We start from the raw sequence: 19963 nt of genomic DNA on the forward strand, positions 1-19963 counted from the left end.
CTTATTAGCTCTTATCGATATTTCTTGAAAATTTATGTCTTACCAACAACACATTCATTTCACAAGATAACTAGGCTAAAATACTCGCAAAGATATCATAAAATCTGATAGGAAATTAAAACTTTAATATACTTATCATTATATAACACAGATAAAAACTAGACCGGCTATATAGTGAAATTGTGGATGAAAAAAACCCCCAAACAAATGCAGTCGTTTTGTTTCGTTACATTTAATTCACGTAGCGTCAGAGTGCGTAAAACATTCGAAAATACTGATGATGTATATGCAAAAATATTACATAGGCTGAAGTGACTGGACAACGATGCCCGGTTATCTAGGCTGTCCTCCGCCCTTTGAAGTAGTCTCCGAGCTCGTGAAGGATTGAGTTAAATAGTTCAGGACTCAGTTGCTGATCCATGACTGAAAAAAACCACAACGACAATATGATATTGATTTTGTTACAAAATCATCGTGATATACAAAAATGTATAAAATGCATTTTTCTGGAGTGTCAATTTGGAAGTTTTTTAATAGATCAAAAGGGTACCAATACGGGAGAGTAGTTAAGGAATATAAAGAAATCCTATATATTATATGAACGTCAATAAGTGACAATATGTGTTAAAAGTATTGAACATCATATAAGTATGTCGTTTACATATAAATCAAACGTTTACATTTAACACTACTACATGTACATACATTTTTTTTCAAAATAAACTATATATGTGCTCAATTTGACGGATATTTCGCGGTTACCCCAGTCGGACCAAGTTTGCAGGTATTAAATCTCTCGAGATCACGCCTTATATACCCAGACACAGCAGCAAACACTTGTGTGTATATATGTATTTGCGGGTTATTTATTTTTGCGCTATATCTAATTTCCTCAAAAATAGCGAAACTAAATCACTCGTTAATATTACCGTTTATACAGTGTACTTAAGCAATAGAACACAATTCGTACACAATGAACAGAATTACGAAAGTGTCTGTATCAAACCAATATATATCAATCTAGTGCTTACGTTTAAGATGTAATGTCATAAGTGGAGCTAATATCTTTAATGTTACTGCTTTTCACATTTAATGTATATGGTATCGAAAACCATTGTACATGGCAAAGGTAAATCACCCCAGAATAACAACGAGTAAACCCTAAGAAGCTGGCTTCAAGAAAACAAGACTTGTTCTTAAGGTAAGGAAAATACTATAGTAACCTTGGTGAAGTGACTTCTTCCCCTTGAAGAAGTCTCCTACTTGGTGAAGAAGGGTTCCATCTGATGTCGGAACAGGGTCAGTTTCGCCACGTGATGATAAGTCTGTAACACAATGCCCTTTGTAAATGAACTTAAAGCAGTTCTAATAGTTTTTGCAGTATACGTATATTTTACAAAGACAAAGTGAATACATGATACAGCAGGAATTTAGTGAATGATACAATTTGCTGAAAGATTGAATCCAAGAATTGCGTTTTAGAGCTGTTACATCCTTATTTTTAAGACTCGTCAGAACAATTTATGACACCATAGCCAATAACGATACCATTATATACAATATGGATGACCAGTTTTACAAAATTAACACTTGCCAGCAATATTATGACATTAAAAATGCATTTAGCAACTTTTGACACGTAACGCCATACTCACCTGATGAAAGAACGAATCGAAACTTTGCTTTGAGATTTTTTCATATCAAAAGAGAAAACTGGTCAAATATTGTTTGAATGAAAGCATATGAAACGCGCTGCCCATTTCGACGTAAGGAAGGCGAAATCAAAAACAAAAAATAGGGAAGAGGTGAAGATGATCACTAGATAAACAAGCATTCTTTATCTACCTTTATTCAAGGATCTCCTTCCTTTAAAGAAATCTCCTATCTGGTGGAGGAGACTTCCGTCCGCTGTGGGCACTGGGTCGGTCTCACCTCGATTCATTCTGTCTGTAACATAATCGATAACGTAAAATGGTCAACAGTAATGTCAAAAATCCGATTACAAAACACAACATTTTTCTTTGGACCAGACCATTACGACGTAACCGTCATGTCACCTGTCAATTTTTTTTTCATAAGTGCACTGTTTAAAATATTTCAACTTCACATCAGCTGATTGGCTAAACAAAAACAGAAGTCTACTGTTGTTCACTGACCCCAGTGACTGATGAAATAAAAATCATTATCAAATGTTAAAAATAATATCTGTATTTATTGATGTGTTTAGTATCAAATTAATAGTGATAGAATATTCGAAATATTACATATCTTAATGTGTGACAGTTCTAATTAAATTGAATTAAAAGTTGAATAGAAATACAACAAGTACACTAAGGAATTATCATTCAATACCTATATTCTGTGATCTTCGTCCTTTAAAGAAGTCGCCTATTTGGTGAAGAAGGCTTCCGTCTGCGGTTGGGACTGGATCGTTTTCACTTCTTAATGCTCTGCCTTTAAAATAATCATTTACCAGATGCAATAAAGTATCTGCTATCGCTTCTGTTGGTTTTGATATTATATCTTGATTAAGTGAATTACGTTTGAAATTGTGTCCTAACTGGTCAATTTGTGGCGTTTTATCAATTCGTTTGAAATAATCTCCAAGTTCGTGGAGGATATTTTGAAGAGAAATGTACAATGGTTGATGATGGCGGACGGCCTCTGTAAAATAAATCATTCTTCAAGCAATGTTCCTTTAAAATTTTCATTTTTTTTAATGTTTATACTAATCCACAATAACATATAATGTTATATAATGATATATACCTGCTGTCTACTATCGCATAAATGCAAAGCGTTCTATTGATATTGTCCTAGCCATATATCTTATATATACTGGTACTTCTCAGAAAAGCCCTCTTCTTTATTGGACATTTTTATTTTTATTTTATTTAAGACACCATGGATTCGCAATAAAAAACAATTATGTACAAAAAAAAAAAAAAAAAAAACAACAAAAAAACAACAAAAAAACAACAGCAACAACAAACAAACAAACAAACAAACAAAATAAACCTCACGAACTATTGAAATCTAAGGCCAGAGATAGGAATTGAGTTGAAAGGCTTTATTTAGCAATCGTCGGCTGATTAGACTCTAGACAAAACTATATGACATAATTGATAACCTTGTGTCTATTCTATTTCAGAATACCTTTCATACACCTACCGTTGTTAAAAGGTTTGGCTACGATGACAGCAAAGACTGTCACCAGGACAAATGACCTCAGCATTGTGATCTTGTTCAAAGTTCAACTGAAAACTAGTTCGCGTGACCAAGTAGTGTTAACGAAGTGCAAAACCTGCAAGGGAAGAACAGGTGTGGTTAGATGCTATTTAGATAAGGACAGTCGTTTGAAAGGTTTTTATCTGTAACACAAAAGTCGGGTTTGAATATGAAATAATTAACAAAAAATACAAAAGTAACCATTACGACAGATATTTCACATCTTCAACCTTTAATAACACTCTATATGATACATTGAGTCAATAACTATATAAATACATTTTTTTAATTTAAATTTACAACTTTAAAATATGAATGACCAACGAAAGAAAATCTAGTTTTCGTGGTCTAAACCGGTATCGGAATTAAATACAAAGATATACTGTATGTATGTGTATTATGTTACTTTACACTTGTCTAATTTACTTTGGATATGTGCAGCACGTAATTACATATGTATTATATACTGCTTACATGGGTGATGCAAGCTGTGTTGAGGTGTCTTCACCTTGTTTACAGAGGTGTAGTTTTATGCGTAACGGAGGACAACGCTAACAATGCAGCAATAGTCAAATCCCTATCTTCTAGACTTACATCATTAACAGACACAAAGGGTTATGCTACCGTTTCCCTAATTTTAGGTTCTCCCAACTTAAAAAAAACCCTGTTACATGAAAAAAAGTAAATACAATAAAATAAAAAAAAAGATTGATACTGCTCTTTAAGGCAGGCTTGCTTTTCCTGAATTAAAATATCTGTATAAATGTACTAGTATAGAAATGTATTACAAATACATGTTCAGAAAATATCTTAAACTACCGCAAATCGCAATCGTATCATTATACTGTTATCTTATATCTGTTTCTTGTTTCACACTTGTGTTTTGCTTCATTCAGTAGAAGTGTCCATACACTATTTAAGTCCGTTATGTAACCTTGTGATACTATTGATAGTTTTTATTTAAAAAAAAACTGACTATTATATTGTAACAACTCATGTATTGTGATGTCGTCGAAGTCATGGCTGTCACAAGCGACAATATCTGACATTGTTTCCCGAGGGCTGAACTTTCTAGATTAGAACAATACAGTGCCTGTTATCAAAATGATTGAATTACAGTAACGACCTAATGTATGGAATATCAAACATGGACACATTTCTTAAATAAAATCGTAAAAAAAATAAAATTTGAAAATGAACTTACCTGTCAGTGCTCTGAAGGACAATGTCGCCAATTTGTGACTTTAGTGGATTCTTTTCCTTATCTGTCTTATCAACAACCGATCGTGGATTCCAACTGGGTTATAGAGGAGAGTTCAGTCTGGTCATATCGGCATAGCTACTTAACAATGTAGGTTATCCACGACGACATGGCGTGTCATATTATCATGCATGTTTCCATAACAAACTTACCAAAGTTATAACGGAGAATACATGTGCACTGTATTTCAAGTTAGATTTTGGGATATAGCACTATGTACTGGAATGATTATAAATTATGTTCAAATCCTAAACTCGCAACCGTAGTCACACAGTCAAAACAGTTTTTTTCGTTATATTATTTACTTATTTTGGCCTAAAAATATCAATATGCATTGTACTGAAAATTATACAAAAGCTGCACAAGAATGTTGTTAAAATGAACACGTCACCTTGAGGTGTGATGAGGTTACGAACACTTTTAAAGAAAACTGTTAAAAATTTCCAGCATGATGCAATATATGATGGGACAATGGATAACATACTTGAAAAAGGCTACGTTGTAGTGACCACGCATCTGTTCATATTAAAATTTCTTGCTCTATCTTAAGGAAAAAAAGGTTATCAGAAAAATATACATCCACATCAGTTTACTTATTTTTTATAGTATAAACAATTTTCCTGATCAAATGGGGGAAATTAGCAAAGTCAATAAGCAAATTTAGTAACATACAAACACATCTTCTATCTTAAAACATATAAGATTACATTACTTCACCTTCCCTGAAGCATCTTCTTTACCTGCAAAGCATCTTCGTCTGACCTTGGTTTGGTTTATTTTGTTTAACGTCCTATTAACAGCCATAGTCATTTAAGGACGTTCCGGGTTTTTGAGGTGGAGGAAAGCCGGAGTGCCCGGAGAACAACCACCGGCCTACGGTCAGTACCTGGCAACTGTCCCAGGTAGGTTTCGAACTCGCAACCTAGTGGTGTAGGGCTAGTGATAAAGTGTTGGGGCACCTTAACCACTGACGTCTGATCAATCAAGGGCATTAAGTGTACCAGCGTACAATCTACATTCAACGATATCACAGAGCAGGACATTGCAGATAAAATCACATTTCTGACCGAAAATATACCACGTATACCAGATGAAATATTACATGTACCTTAAATTATGAAGTTAATAAAAACCTAATGATAGAGGAAGAGAAAATAATGGACATTAGTGTTCAACTTTAAATTTCTAATTACTTACAATTCAAACTTTGACCGATATAATGACCTCATTATGATCAAGGCAGAGACTAAGAGGTAGACTCATAACCCATGCCATTTTGATATGGGTTCCCTAATGATTTTAATATAAACATTATGCAAGCTACTAATATATATAAAAGATACAAAGCGTTTTGATTGAATATTATCATGCGTGTAATAATATCAAGATCTCGAATGTTTTAATGTTTAAAATGCCTTACTGTATATATATAGTATGAAAGCCTTGGTGGGGTGTTGGGCATCCAGTCTAAATCTGTGTAGAAGGATAGAGGAATAGAAAATAATGGACAGTTGTGTTAGAAACTCTAATGATGGCGGATTGAAGTCTGAAAGACAATTCAATACCCAAACAACAGCTATTTGTAATATCAATATAAACTTGCTTTTGGATGTACTGCGAAAGTAATATAGTTATTACCTCCCTTTAACCAGTATCTTATTATCGATTCAATATGACATATTTTCTTACTGACCAATCTATATTAATTTTTATGTAATTATTTGCTTATTGTTCTGTTTCTTAGCCGGCTATCTAATCCAATATTGCATGATTTTGTATAATATAATTTGTTGACGATTGAATTTTGGCCCTTTCGTCACAGCACAACTACGGGTTTTTCTTATCTAATAAATTGCATCAGCTAGATGAGAGAGGATTTGAATGCAAGGATAATTTGTTTTTTCGGGGACGCGAAATGCAACTCATACCTGAAAGGGGCACTCAGTTTTTTCTTATCGTAACAAATTGCCCTGAGTAGATATATAATTTGCCCCGAGGAAACGAACGTACGATTAATATAAATACATAATGTAAGTCACATATAACTCTCATTTGGACGGGAAATTACAGACGTTATATCGTTTAACATGGTTTCAAATAAACAAAATCAATGAGTAGGTTCCGGCACCACAGATATTAAATTTTAGGCATTCCTTTTCCGACATATGTGAGCCCATTCCATTACAGGCATTGTTACAAGGCATTGCCACCAAGCCGAGACATCTCATTTGCTCATTGTAGTCGACCAGCAATATCAAGCCTGCATTTGGGTTCTCGTACAACATGATATATAACAGGACAGTTGATTTATCAAATATTTTATTCCCCAGCTGTTAGAAGATTATTTGCAAGGTATGCATAAGCAAATATGTACATTATTTTCAGTATCGTTCTCCAGGAATATGTATTTCTTTCTTTGAATATAAGCATCACTTTGCACATGGTTGACTGTTTTGGTTTTGGTTTTGTTTTTGTTTTTGTTTTTTTTCATTCTATTTCCAAAGAATATGACATGAACAACATTTCTTTCGTAGTAAGCACTGTCAATAAGGAATTTGCGGAATTCCTCTTCGTTTTCTAACTTCTGGAAGAGCTTTTCCTAGTCCTCGGGAAGTCTTCGTGAATTAGTGGTATGCAATACACTCTATATAGCTTTCCGCGAGAAAAAGGTCCATCGCAGGATATGTAGCATTCTATGGGTAGCTGATCCGCGAACTTAAAAATTGAGAGGCTCCATGAGAGGTACTTTATCATTTTTATGTATTGTTCTCGTTAACAATGATGGGCGGAGATGTGAATAACAGTATTAAATTACAATCCGATTCAGCTCTTTTCCTGCTGTTTTTATTCTGCTTTTCCAATAAATCTGTCATATTTTACCTAATTATTTTAGATTGTATCACATACCAAAGCTTTCAATCAATCGCAGTCTGTCTTAAGCAGGTTTCCAGAATGTCCAGTAAGGTTAGGAATAATGCAGATATTATCACAAAGCTGACATATCTGCGAAGAATTGCATCAGTAAAATATTGAAATCGACTGCATTTAGCATGCATACGTCTGTTTGTATCCAACTAAATATATACTAGCTGTTTTTTTTCGACAAGTGCATGTTTTAATGGCGACCGCAATAGTAGTATTCAATTCCATGCATCCGTAATGAAACGTAATAATATTTGTAACACCGGGTGGAGGCGAATACGCGGAAAGTAAAGTCTAACAGGGATTTGTAAATCGTTTTGAGTTTCCATGTGACAATGTTTCGATCTACGTGTAGAACAAATAAGTTTCAGGATTTAAGCGATAAGCAAGTGCTGGAATTCTGACACGCTTGTTATTTACATAGCCGTAGATGGCCGTCCGCAATAACAGTTCTACTGGAGTTAATGAAATGCTCTGTGTGAATATTGCTGGTTTGATTGGTACACCAAAAACAAGAAGACCGCGACTACGAACACCACCAGTATCAGCAGAACCGCAATCAGACATTTACAGCAGCAGCTCGCACAGGTTGTCCCTGTCAGGAGTAAAAAAAAAGAAATGATAAATTATCAATTGTGTATTTGGTCAGTTATGCAATTATCTCTTTACAAAATACAACAGCCTTATGTAATACAATTTGGTATTGGACTTGGATAAAAAGAATTTTCATACAACATTTCAAAGACCAATGTTTGCTTTTGTACACTTAATTCTAACAAAATAAATTGAATTTTTCATTAACAATGCAGTCAGCATGAAAAACAAATTAATTTATTTGATTTCTTAAAATTAATGAAAGACAAAAAAATATCATGTGACTTTCAGGCTTAAACATATACGTTAAAGTTTTTCTGGCTTATATTGAACGTATATAATCAGAGTATACTGTTATAGATATACACGAATATGAACAAGTTAATTGCTCACACAAACGTTGCCTGTTTTAACTGATATAACTATATATTGTGCAACGTAAAGCGTATGATATTTTCTTTTGCCTTGAATATTAGCGAAAAATTAGGTTTTTGATTGTTGAAAATCGGTAGATAATTACTATGGGTTCTATAACGATATGGTCAATATCTGTTTTTTTAAAACCTCTTTGTTCTCGACGACGGACGCTGCGTCATGTCATAAGAGGTGGGCTATCAAAAAAACGATGATGACAAAGTCCTTACTAATTCCTTTGATTTACCATTTTTATCTTAGATCATATTGCTTTTGTTGTACTAGTTTACCTGTACGGAACTGCTTGATTGCATTTATATGATACCTGTGATTGGTCCTTTAAAAATCGAGATATATTTCAGTAGTTAGCCATACAAATGCAGATGGATCAATTTCCTGCACGCTGTCATGTCTATTCTGCATGTATTGATTGGATCGTTGTCGGAATGAGGGGGTCAACGTTAGTCTGTATGGTAAGGTCACGAGTATTATGGGGATCGGTTTTAGCTCTGGAAATAATAGTTCTTTACACAACTATAGCTAGGTATAAACTATATGTATACTGCCACTGTTTGTGGATTTATGCAGTTAAAATCAAGGTTAAATGTAATTTGTTGTTAATTGTATATCAAAGCTTTTATGGCAGTATAAAGTACCCCATTTGACACACAAATTGGACTCATCACCCTCTTGTTACACATCAAATACAAAACAAAATACACATACCAAGCTGACAAAATCCCCCGGAAGAATTTTCCCACGTTCGTTTGATTCGTCCAAACTCTCCGGCCAAGGAAGGATTACCTCGAATACGGACGGACCGGCCCGAATTTTCTGTAGAGTACTGGTTATAGAAATGATAAGACTCAAAAGACAAATACTTGACGCTCACTGTTGAAATTTTCCCAGCAGATTCCAGTTGTTTTAATACATACAATCTCCTGTTACCTCTGACGACAAACCACTCATTGTCATATGGCATAACTTCCAGGTAAGGCAGGGAGCTAACGCTGACCTCATCGTAAAGGATCTGCCTAAAGGTTTCCTCCAGACCACATCCGTTAGAAAACCGACAGCTTATGCTGTCATGGGTGTATCGTAAGGCAGACGGACGAACCCTTTGAACAGAGGCCATTATTATGAGAACGTTGTTACCTGTCTGAACCTAGTACGTGTAGTTCCAAGTAATCTGGTTTTCAGTTTCGATTTCACCTCGGAAATAAGCTGAGCATGATGTCATAGCGGGGCTCAGCTCTTTCATATATTCTGTTTTGTTGTTGAGTTCTAATCCTTGAACTCGTTTTGCTAGAGTGACTTGTTGGTACAAGTCTATCCGATAAAATGAGGAAATGTGTGATGTGAAGGTTTTCTACACTATATTTCTGTTGGTGTCATAACTTATCATACAATCAATAAATTTTATATTCCAATCCGACCTCACAATTTTCTGCATGGACCACAATTGTATTTAATAATTCAAAGGTAAATTAGTCCAATAAATAAGAGTAACGAAAAATAGCCTGTCCCTGCTGAACTAGCGACCTCTCGGACTCCAGGCAATCAGCTATCTTACCACTTGGCTTAAGAAAAAAATTCAGCAAGCCTGAGCTAGTCAGATAACCAGTTTTCTCCACCCTAACAAATGTATCCATGAAATTTATACCTCTGTTCTGTGGGAAATTAATGTCTTACGGAAACGCTTTCTAAGTCGCGACGCTCTCATGAAAATATATAGAAACATTGATTTTTACCAGTACTTGAACATGCATTCTGATAAATCAGAGTTACTTCCCTTCTACTATATGTAGTGGCGACAACTTGACAGTTGATGTCAGGGGGCCGAGATTGGGTATTGATGATGTTTATTATGAACCAGACTTAGACACTATTGCTAGCCTAGAAAGCGTAGAAAACTTTAATTGATATATAAGATTAAAAAAAACAAAACAAACAAAACTCCAGACTTCCTAAATCATCTACTTCCACCAACAATCCCTGACTGAACACATGTTCCCTATGCTATATATTAAACTGAATTTCATTCTAATCATTCAATGTTATGTATAATCATGTATAATACAATGGAACATGAACATACATTTTACACAGATTCGGGTACAGTAACTTTTTTTTATCTTTTTTCATCGTCATTTTTTTTCAAATTTGCGGTCATATGTATATTTAATCATTTATGTTGTTTTTTTTCGGGAGAAGACGGATTATAAGTTTTAAACTTGTGTCTGATCCCATTTGTATATTTGCGCCAAAAAAAAAGTTTAAATAAAAAAAATCCCTGTTCTCTGCGAAACAATGATAACAGTATTCCTCAATTCATACTTTCTAGTACCGACCCTTCTACACTTCATAGTGTGAAGATCTAAATGATGTAGCGCGCTCACTATCGTCGTCATTTTTTTCATATTCTCGTTAAAGTCAGATTTAAAGTCTCCACAGCCGATATATTTTGAAGTGGGTGATCGTTGTACAACTTGTGACCAATCCCCGTTGCTTAAAGGCAATAAAATATGTTTAAATCAAGAATAGATGAATATTTTGCATACAATGCTTAGACACCAGTGTAGTTCCCTTAATTATGATCGTCTTAGTGCAAATCATGCAGCATGTACTTGTGGTAACCCTTGTAGGAATGTCTGTCGCTTCTTTATAGAATGTCGTCTTTTCATAAAACGGAACACTCTGATCCAAAATTTTAACTCTTTCAATACTGAATTCAATCTGGAAATAATTTTGTTTGAAAACCCGCATCTTACCGTGGACCTAAGTTCAAATGTCTTTAGACATGCGTAAACGTATAGTAAGTCCATCAATAAATTTCTATATTAACATACGTTATTTTATTGTACTATTGTAATATGCACGTTTTCATTGTATTTCTAGTCTCGTAACAGCAAATTGGGGAAGGCGTAGATAAAAAAAACCCCGAGAATTTAAGGTGATTCCTTCTTTTTTAATCATTTTACAAAATTATTACTCTTTTGAAAATTACAGTTTCCGTAATATCAATGATGATATTGAGTCAATCTAATTAAAATTAGACACTCTACGATACACTGCACCTTGTATTATAGTGTATCGTAGAGTATCGTAGAGGAATGGAAATTACAAGTCTAATTTTTATTAGATTGAATATTGAGTTAATAAATCGGAATCAATCATTTCATGTGCCAAAAACCTCTAGGCGAGTTAAGGTGTCCCGGCACCAGATCACACTTTATCACTAGCCCTCCACCTCTGGGTTGCGAGTTCCAAACCTACGTGGGGCAGTTGCAAGGTACTGACCGGTGGTTTTTCTCCGGGTAATCCGGCTTTCCTCCACCTCCAAAACCTGGCACGTCCTTAAAAGATCCTGGCGGTTAATATGACGTTAAACAAAAAACAAACAAAGTTTATTATGAATCCAATATGGCTGCTGGATTGTAAGATTCTATTCATCATATCACTTACATTGCTATGAATATAAACCACAATTCTCCGATTAATTTCCCCAAAAGACAGACGAATACAGAATTTCATCTCGGACCGGACATTTTAACTACCGAAACAAGTCTGTGACGTCGTATAATCATGACATCACAAGCGTTATGGCACGTGTGTCTTTATGGCATAGGCGTTTTACGTCACAGAACAGTCCAGTTATGTGCTAACTTTTTATGTACGACATAGTTTAACTAAAGTTAATAATTCCTTCTACAATCTAGATTTGTCGGGTATGATCGGTAGAACCAAGAAAAGCACCAAAACCAGCAGAAACGCCAGCAGTTTACAGCAACACGTCGAAAAGTCGGAAGAATCTGTCAGAAAATAAGAAGTTTTATTAAAATATGCATATATTTGTCAGCAAATCAGATATCCTCATGCGATTTTCTTAGACTAAGTTAAAATTTCAAAGAAAAAAAAATAATGTGCAGCAATTTAAAGTCATGTTATACTCTTGTAAACTTACTCTCCTTATTTTTCGTGACCCTGGACTCTGAATATTACAGAAGAATATCACCATTTACTTGTACATATACCGGTATTAATGTAAAATCATGTTGTATTAATCATATCTTTCTCTTCTATGATTCATAGGAGATAAATTTTTTAAAAAAGAATTAAGTTTTAAAAATTCAATTGTCTTATGGGCTTACACAATAGGGCATTATAATTATATAGCAGTTTATGTATTTTACACGATGTAACTATGTATTGATGATTAATGATTATGATAATTACAGGGGCTTGGCAAGAAATCACAACGACGACGACGACGATGATGATGATGATGATGATGATGATGATGATGATGATGATGATGATGATGATGTTTGATGTATGTTATTTATACAATCCCCAAATTTACATACATTACACTATTACCGCCCTCCTAAAGTTACATACATTACACTATCATTACCCTCCAAAAGTTTCATACTTTACACTATTACCGCCCTCAAAAAACGTTACATGCTTAACGTTATTACCACCCTCCTAAAGTTACATACTTTACACTATTACCACTCCCCTAAAGTTATATACTTTACACTATTACCACCCTCCTAAAGTTACATACTTTACACTATTACCACCCTCCTAAAGTTACATACTTTACACTATTATCACCCACCAAAAGTTACATACTTTACACTATTACCACCCTCCTAAAGTTACATACTTTACACTATTACCGCCCTCCTAAAGTTACATACTTTACACTATTACCACCCTCCTAAAGTTACATACTTTACACTATTACCACCCTCCTAAAGTTACATACTTTACACTATTACCACCCTCCTTAAGTTACATACTTTACACTATTACCACCCTCCTAAAGTTACATACTTTACACTATTACCACCCTCCTAAAGTTACATACTTTAAACTATTACCACCCTCCTAAAGTTACATACTTTACACTATTACCACCCTCCTAAAGTTACATACTTTACACTATTACCACCCTCCAAAAGTTACATACTTTACACTATTACCGCCCTCTAAAAACGTTACATACTTTACACTATTACCGCCCTCTAAAAACGTTACATACTTTACACTATTACCACCCTCCTAAAGTTACATAATTTAAACTATTACCACCCTCCTAAAGTTACATACTTTACACTATTACCACCCTCCTAAAGTTACATACTTTACACTATTACCACTCCCCTAAAGTTACATACTTTACACTATTACTATCCTCCATAAGTTACATACTTTACACTATTACTATCCTCCATAAGTTACATACTTTACACTATTACTATCCTCCATAAGTTACATACTTTACACTATTACCACTCCCCTAAAGTTACATACTTTACACTATTACCACCCTCCTAAAGTTACATTCTTTACACTATTACCACCCTCCTAAAGTAACATATTTTACACTATTACCGCCCTCCTAAAGTTACATACTTTACACTATTACCGCCCTCCTAAAGTTACATACTTTACACTATTACCACCCTCCTAAAGTTACATACTTTACACTATTACCGCCCTCCTAAAGTTACATACTTTACACTATTACCGCCCTCCTAAAGTTACATACTTTACACTATTACCACCCTACAAAAGTTACATACTTTACACTATTACCACCCTCCAATAGTTACATACTTTACACTATTACCACTCTCCAATAGTTACATACTTTACACTATTACCACCCTACAAAAGTTACATATTTTACACTATTACCACCCTACAAAAGTTACATACTTTACACTATTACCACCCTCCTAAAGTAACATACTTTACACTATTACCACTCCCCTAAAGTTACATACTTTACACTATTACCACCCTACAAAAGTTACATACTTTACACTATTACCACCCTACAAAAGTTACATACTTTACACTATTACCACCCTCCTAAAGTTACATACTTTACACTATTACCACTCCCCTAAAGTTACATACTTTACACTATTACCACCCTACAAAAGTTACATACTTTACACTATTACCACCCTCCTAAAGTTACATACTTTAAACTATTACCGCCCTCCTAAAGTTACATACTTTACACTATTACCGCCCTCCTAAAGTTACATACTTTACACTATTACCACCCTCCTAAAGTTACATACTTTACATATTACCACCCTCCTAAAGTTACATACTTTACACTATTACCACCCTCCTAAAGTTACATACTTTACACTATTACCGCCCTCCTAAAGTTACATACTTTACACTATTACCACCCTCCAATAGTTACATACTTTACACTATTACCACCCTCCTAAAGTTACATACTTTACATATTACCGCCCTCCTAAAGTTACATACTTTACACTATTACCACTCCCCTAAAGTTACATACTTTACACTATTACCGCCCTCCTAAAGTTACATACTTTACACTATTACCAGCCTCCTAAAGTTACATACTTTACACTATTACCACCCTCCTAAAGTTACATACTTTACACTATTACCGCCCTCCAAAAGATACATACTTTACACTATTACCACTCCCCTAAAGTTACATACTTTACACTAATGCTACCCTCACAAAGTTACATACTTTACACTATTACCACCCTCCAAAAGATACATACTTTACACTATTACCACCCTCCTAAAGTTACATACTTTACACTATTACCAGCCTCCTAAAGTTACATACTTTACACTATTACCACCCTCCTAAAGTTACATACTTTACACTATGACCACCCTCCTAAAGTTACATACTTTACACTATTACCACCCTCCTAAAGTTACATACTTTACACTATTACCACCCTCCTAAAGTTACATACTTTACACTATTACCGCCCTCCTAAAGTTACATACTTTACACTATTACCACCCTCCTAAAGTTACATACTTTACACTATTACCACTCCCCTAAAGTTACATACTTTACACTATTACCACTCCCCTAAAGTTACATACTTTACACTATTACCACCCTCTAAAAGTTACATACTTTACACTATTACCAGCCTCCTTAAATTACATACTTTAAACTATTACCGCCCTCCAAAAGTTACATACTTTACACTATTACCAGCCTCCTTAAATTACATACTTTACACTATTACCGCCCTCCAACAGTTACCTACTTTACACTATTACCACTCCCCTAAAGTTACATACTTTACACTATTACCACCCTCCATAAGTTACATACTTTAAACTATTACCACCCTCCTAAAGTAACATACTTTAAACTATTACCACCCTACAAAAGTGACATACTTTACACTATTACTGCCCTCCTAAAGTTACATACTTTACACTATTACCGCCCTCCTAAAGTTACATACTTTACACTATTACCGCCCTCCTAAAGTTACATACTTTACACTATTACCGCCCTCCAACAGTTACATACTTTACACTATTACCAGCCTCCTTAAATTACATACTTTACACTATTACCGCCCTCCAACAGTTACCTACTTTACACTATTACCACTCCCCTAAAGTTACATACTTTACACTATTACCACCCTCCATAAGTTACATACTTTAAACTATTACCACCCTCCTAAAGTAACATACTTTAAACTATTACCACCCTACAAAAGTTACATACTTTACACTATTACTGCCCTCCTAAAGTTACATACTTTACACTATTACCGCCCTCCTAAAGTTACATACTTTACATATTACCGCCCTCCTAAAGTTACATACTTTACACTATTACCGCCCTCCTAAAGTTACATACTTTACACTATTACCGCCCTCTAAAAACGTTACATGCTTTACGTTATTACCACCCTCTAAAAACGTTAAATGCTTTACACTGTTACCACCCTCAAAAAGTTCCAGCTTCTTTTTTTTGAAGTGATCCATCTACATCAACTGTATTGCTAAAAACATTGTTAAGCTTAACTTTTTTCCATCAATTCTTTGAGTCATCATAAAAATTCTATAAGTAAAGGACTTGGGACTTGCATGAAGATGTATCGCCGCTTTTTTAATCGAACAAAAAAAAAGCAACATATAACGAGTGAAGCAAATAAATTCACCCAGACAGCAATTATTATTGTGTTATAAACAACGAAAAACCTGATAAAAAATAATCATTTTCTATAAACCGACCTGTTGAGCGATGGATCGGATCCAGAGGACGTCTGTATGATCTAACTTTTGGAGTGTCCCAAGACTGGTCAGTTGTATCACTTTCCAGACTACGTCTGTATGATCTAAATATTGGAGTGTCCCAAGACTGGTCAGTTGTATCACTTTCCGGAATACGTTTATATGATATAACTGTTGGAGTGTCCCATGTCTGGAGACGTGTAGCCCTTTCCGTATTTCGTCTGTATAATCTTTCCCAAGACTGGTCACGTGTAGCACTTTCCGGAATACGTCTATATGATCTAACTGTTGGAGTGTCCCAAGAGTGGACACTTGCAGCCCTTTCCGGAGAACGTCTATATGATGGAACTGTTGGAGTGTCCGAAGACTGGACACGGGTAGCACGTTCCGGAGTACCTCTATATGATCTAACTGTTGGAGTGTCCGAAGACTGGACACTTGCAGCACGTTTCGGAGTACCTATATATGATCTAACTGTTGGAGTGTCCGAAGACTGGACACGTGTAGCACGTTCCGAAGTACCTATATATGATCTAACTGTTGGAGTGTCCGAAGACTGGACACGTGTAGCACGTTCCGAAGTACCTATATATGATCTAACTGTTGGAGTGTCCGAAGACTGGACACGTGTAGCACGTTCCGAAGTACCTATATATGATCTAACTGTTGGAGTGTCCGAAGACTGGACACGTGTAGCACGTTCCGAAGTACCTATATATGATCTAACTGTTGGAGTGTCCGAAGACTGGACACTTGCAGCACGTTCCGGAGTACCTATATATGATCTAACTGTTGGAGTGTCCGAAGACTGGACACGTGTAGCACGTTCCGGAGTACATGCATATGATCTAACTGTTGGAGTGTCCGAAGACTGGACACGTGTAGCACGTTCCGGAGTACCTGTATATGATCTAACTGTTGGAGTGTCCGAAGACTGGACACGTGTAGCACGTTCCGGAGTACCTCTATATGATCTAACTGTTGGAGTGTCCGAAGACTGGACACGTGTAGCACGTTCCGGAGTACCTGTATATGATCTAACTGTTGGAGTGTCCGAAGACTGGTGTCGTGTATCACTGTCCGGAGAACCCATGCTTGATAAATACTCATGCAGAAGACGTCTGTACAATTTAACAGTAGGAGTGTCCGCAGACTGGACACTTGCAGCTCGTTCCGGGGTACCTATATATGATCTAACTGTTGGAGTGTCCGAAGACTGGACACGTGTAGCACGTTCCGGAGTACATGTATATGATCTAACTGTTGGAGTGTCCGAAGACTGGACACGTGTAGCACGTTCCGGAGTACCTCTATATGATCTAACTGTTGGAGTGTCCGAAGACTGGACACGTGTAGCACGTTCCGGAGTACCTGTATATGATCTAACTGTTGGAGTGTCCGAAGACTGGTGTCGTGTATCACTGTCCGGAGAACCCATGCTTGATAAATACTCATGCAGAAGACGTCTGTACAATTTAACAGTAGGAGTGTCCGAAGACTGGACACTTGCAGCACGTTCCTGAGTACCTATATATGATCTAACTGTTGGAGTGTCCGAAGACTGGACACTTGTAGCACTTTCCGGTCTAACCCTGTCGTTGCTATAACTACTCCATTCTGAATCATAAACGTAATTCCCTCTTCTTTCACTGAAAGTTTCCCATGTTCGAATTATTTGTTTTAAATCCTCAGTCAGCTGTGGGTTACCTCGAATACGTAGAAATCTACCCGAATTTTCTGTCGAGTGTTGACGATTGAACAGATAAGATTTAAAAGGAATACATTTCACGTCTACTTCTGAAATTTTCCCAGCTGTCTCAAGTATTTTGTAGATATACAATCGTCTGTTACCTCTGACGACAAACCACTCGTTTTCATATGGCATCGCGACAAGGAGAGGCAGATCACTAACATTGATGTCATCGTAAAGTATCTGCCTAAACGTTTCTTCAAGACCACATCCGTTCGAAAATCGACAGCCAACACTGCCATGAGTGAATCGTAAAGCAGACGGGCGCATTCGCTCAACAGTCGCCATATGCACACATGGAGACTTCACTAAACTGAGCTATCTATACCGCGAAATCGAATTCACTTTCGGTTTCATTTTTCGGCGGAAGATGGTTAACAGTTATGTATACATGACGAAACACCAATATCATTAAAATTGTAATTTTGTTTGATACAAAACAGTTTTGACGGTTACATTAGCTAAATCAGAGACGTGTATATTACACGATATTGTGATAAAAACAGTGCAATGCTATGACTAGCAGGCCTGTGTACGTGTCACTGGCGATGTCCCAGCACTTGTTTTCCGAGAAATTACTAGGCCTACGTATACTTTTTCGCTTTCAAACAGTTACGCTATCATACACAGGGACCTGGGAATTAGGAATAGACTGTGTGTATTTGGATCTACCAAGATAATCCATATACACATAATAGACTACAAGAAATTCTCATATCCCTGTGATCGCATTAGTATTTAAAATATTTCATCTACGTAACGATATATAACAGGGACATGGCGAGGATTACCAATATATATAATCATATATGATATACATTTAATTGGGTATTTATATATAATATACATTTATGAACCCCGTCTGTAATTTAGTAATTAATCATATTAGTCGGTTTAGAAATGCGTGCCAAGTCCCTGTGCATTTTCCAGCGGCAGACATGCTAAACATGTTTACAACATGCATTATGTGAAAATGCTGATGTAATACACCAGAACAGCTGTCTCGGGCACTGCAGAGATGATACGGGACAGACAAGAACGAAGCCAGTTTCTATATCGCTGTCTTCCTTCGAGGGCGCTGTATAATTCGATAGCGTTGTCGAGGGTGGCATAGTACATGTACCAAGGCCAGAAGTTAGGACACTATAGAGACAAAACTATCATCCCACAGTGATTTAAAAGCAGGCAATGATTTATTCAGTCCATACCGGATTTAAAACAGTAAGTTTATGATATGACACACACTATTGTACAGAAGATCAACAATAAAAATTTACATTGTCAACCCGTGACTTTTATATTACAGGACTATCTGTGATCGGATGTTTATGTAAGGTCTAAATTCTACTAAAGTGGTATTCACAGATGAGAAACGAATTATGATGTAAAGAAAAAAACAACAACTTGTAGGTGATGCAAGTTAGTCAATTTTTGAATAGATTAAATCACTTTTGAATAGATGAAATCACTTTTGAATACATGTATATGAAATTACTTTAACGTCTAAGATATATCTTTTGGTCAACATTTGAATAGGTGATATCACTTAAATTAATGAAAAAGTATTTAAAGTGATATCACAAAATGGGAATAAAAAAATATAATGATGCCCCGTAATACAAGGCCTACTTTGTAAATGGTAGATCGGACTCCACTTCGGGTACGTATATTCGTGATGTCACGTGATTCCCATTCTTACCCGTTTTTTCTCAGTT

At 35.7% G+C, this 19963-nt stretch overlaps 3 protein-coding genes across 5 annotated transcripts; all 3 read right to left on the minus strand.

The window, feature by feature from the left end:
• Positions 1-212: 212 nt before the first annotated feature.
• Positions 213-5242, minus strand: LOC117341943. 3 transcript variants are annotated; one of them, XM_033903823.1, is made up of 6 exons: positions 4433-5242; positions 3172-3304; positions 2353-2664; positions 1846-1947; positions 1224-1325; positions 213-423 (listed from the first exon to the last, which is right to left on the minus strand). In XM_033903823.1, the coding sequence occupies exons 2-6, from the start codon at positions 3233-3235 to the stop codon at positions 338-340; spliced, it is 666 nt and encodes a 221-aa protein (XP_033759714.1). In that variant the 5' UTR covers positions 3236-3304; positions 4433-5242; the 3' UTR covers positions 213-337. The 3 variants fall into 3 exon arrangements, with proteins under 3 accessions (XP_033759714.1, XP_033759715.1, XP_033759717.1); XM_033903824.1 differs by having other exon boundaries at positions 2353-2454; positions 4433-5201; XM_033903826.1 differs by lacking the exon at positions 2353-2664 and having other exon boundaries at positions 4433-5208.
• Positions 5243-6795: 1553 nt separating this feature from the next.
• Positions 6796-9606, minus strand: LOC117342441. The gene is made up of 2 exons (XM_033904599.1): positions 9146-9606; positions 6796-8006 (listed from the first exon to the last, which is right to left on the minus strand). Exons 1-2 carry the CDS (start codon positions 9552-9554, stop codon positions 7873-7875), a joined length of 543 nt encoding a protein of 180 aa, XP_033760490.1. The 5' UTR covers positions 9555-9606; the 3' UTR covers positions 6796-7872.
• A 2219-nt stretch (positions 9607-11825) lies between these two features.
• Positions 11826-18571, minus strand: LOC117342440 (A-agglutinin anchorage subunit-like). Its single transcript, XM_033904598.1, has 2 exons — positions 16499-18571; positions 11826-12231 (listed from the first exon to the last, which is right to left on the minus strand). The coding sequence occupies exons 1-2, from the start codon at positions 18534-18536 to the stop codon at positions 12128-12130; spliced, it is 2142 nt and encodes a 713-aa protein (XP_033760489.1). The 5' UTR covers positions 18537-18571; the 3' UTR covers positions 11826-12127.
• Positions 18572-19963: the final 1392 nt, after the last annotated feature.

Source organism: Pecten maximus, chromosome 14, assembly GCF_902652985.1.
Source record: "Pecten maximus chromosome 14, xPecMax1.1, whole genome shotgun sequence".
Lineage (NCBI taxonomy): Eukaryota > Metazoa > Mollusca > Bivalvia > Pectinida > Pectinidae > Pecten > Pecten maximus.

Bases quoted from the DNA above. Each gene is read 5' to 3' on its own strand.
- LOC117341943 (XM_033903823.1), bottom strand. From the start codon at position 3,235: ATGCTGAGGTCATTTGTCCTGGTGACAGTCTTTGCTGTCATCGTAGCC. The intron at 1,326-1,845 runs GTAGATAAAGAA...ATTGTGTTACAG, and splicing joins AAGGAGATCCTTGAATAAAG to ACTTATCATCACGTGGCGAA. The intron at 424-1,223 runs GTTACTATAGTA...GGTTTTTTTCAG, and splicing joins GAAGAAGTCACTTCACCAAG to TCATGGATCAGCAACTGAGT.
- LOC117342441 (XM_033904599.1), bottom strand. From the start codon at position 9,554: ATGGCCTCTGTTCAAAGGGTTCGTCCGTCTGCCTTACGATACACCCAT. The intron at 8,007-9,145 runs GTATGTGTATTT...TACTCCTGACAG, and splicing joins CGGGGGATTTTGTCAGCTTG to GGACAACCTGTGCGAGCTGC.
- LOC117342440 (XM_033904598.1), bottom strand. From the start codon at position 18,536: ATGGCGACTGTTGAGCGAATGCGCCCGTCTGCTTTACGATTCACTCAT. The intron at 12,232-16,498 runs GTCGGTTTATAG...ATTTTCTGACAG, and splicing joins TCCGATCCATCGCTCAACAG to ATTCTTCCGACTTTTCGACG.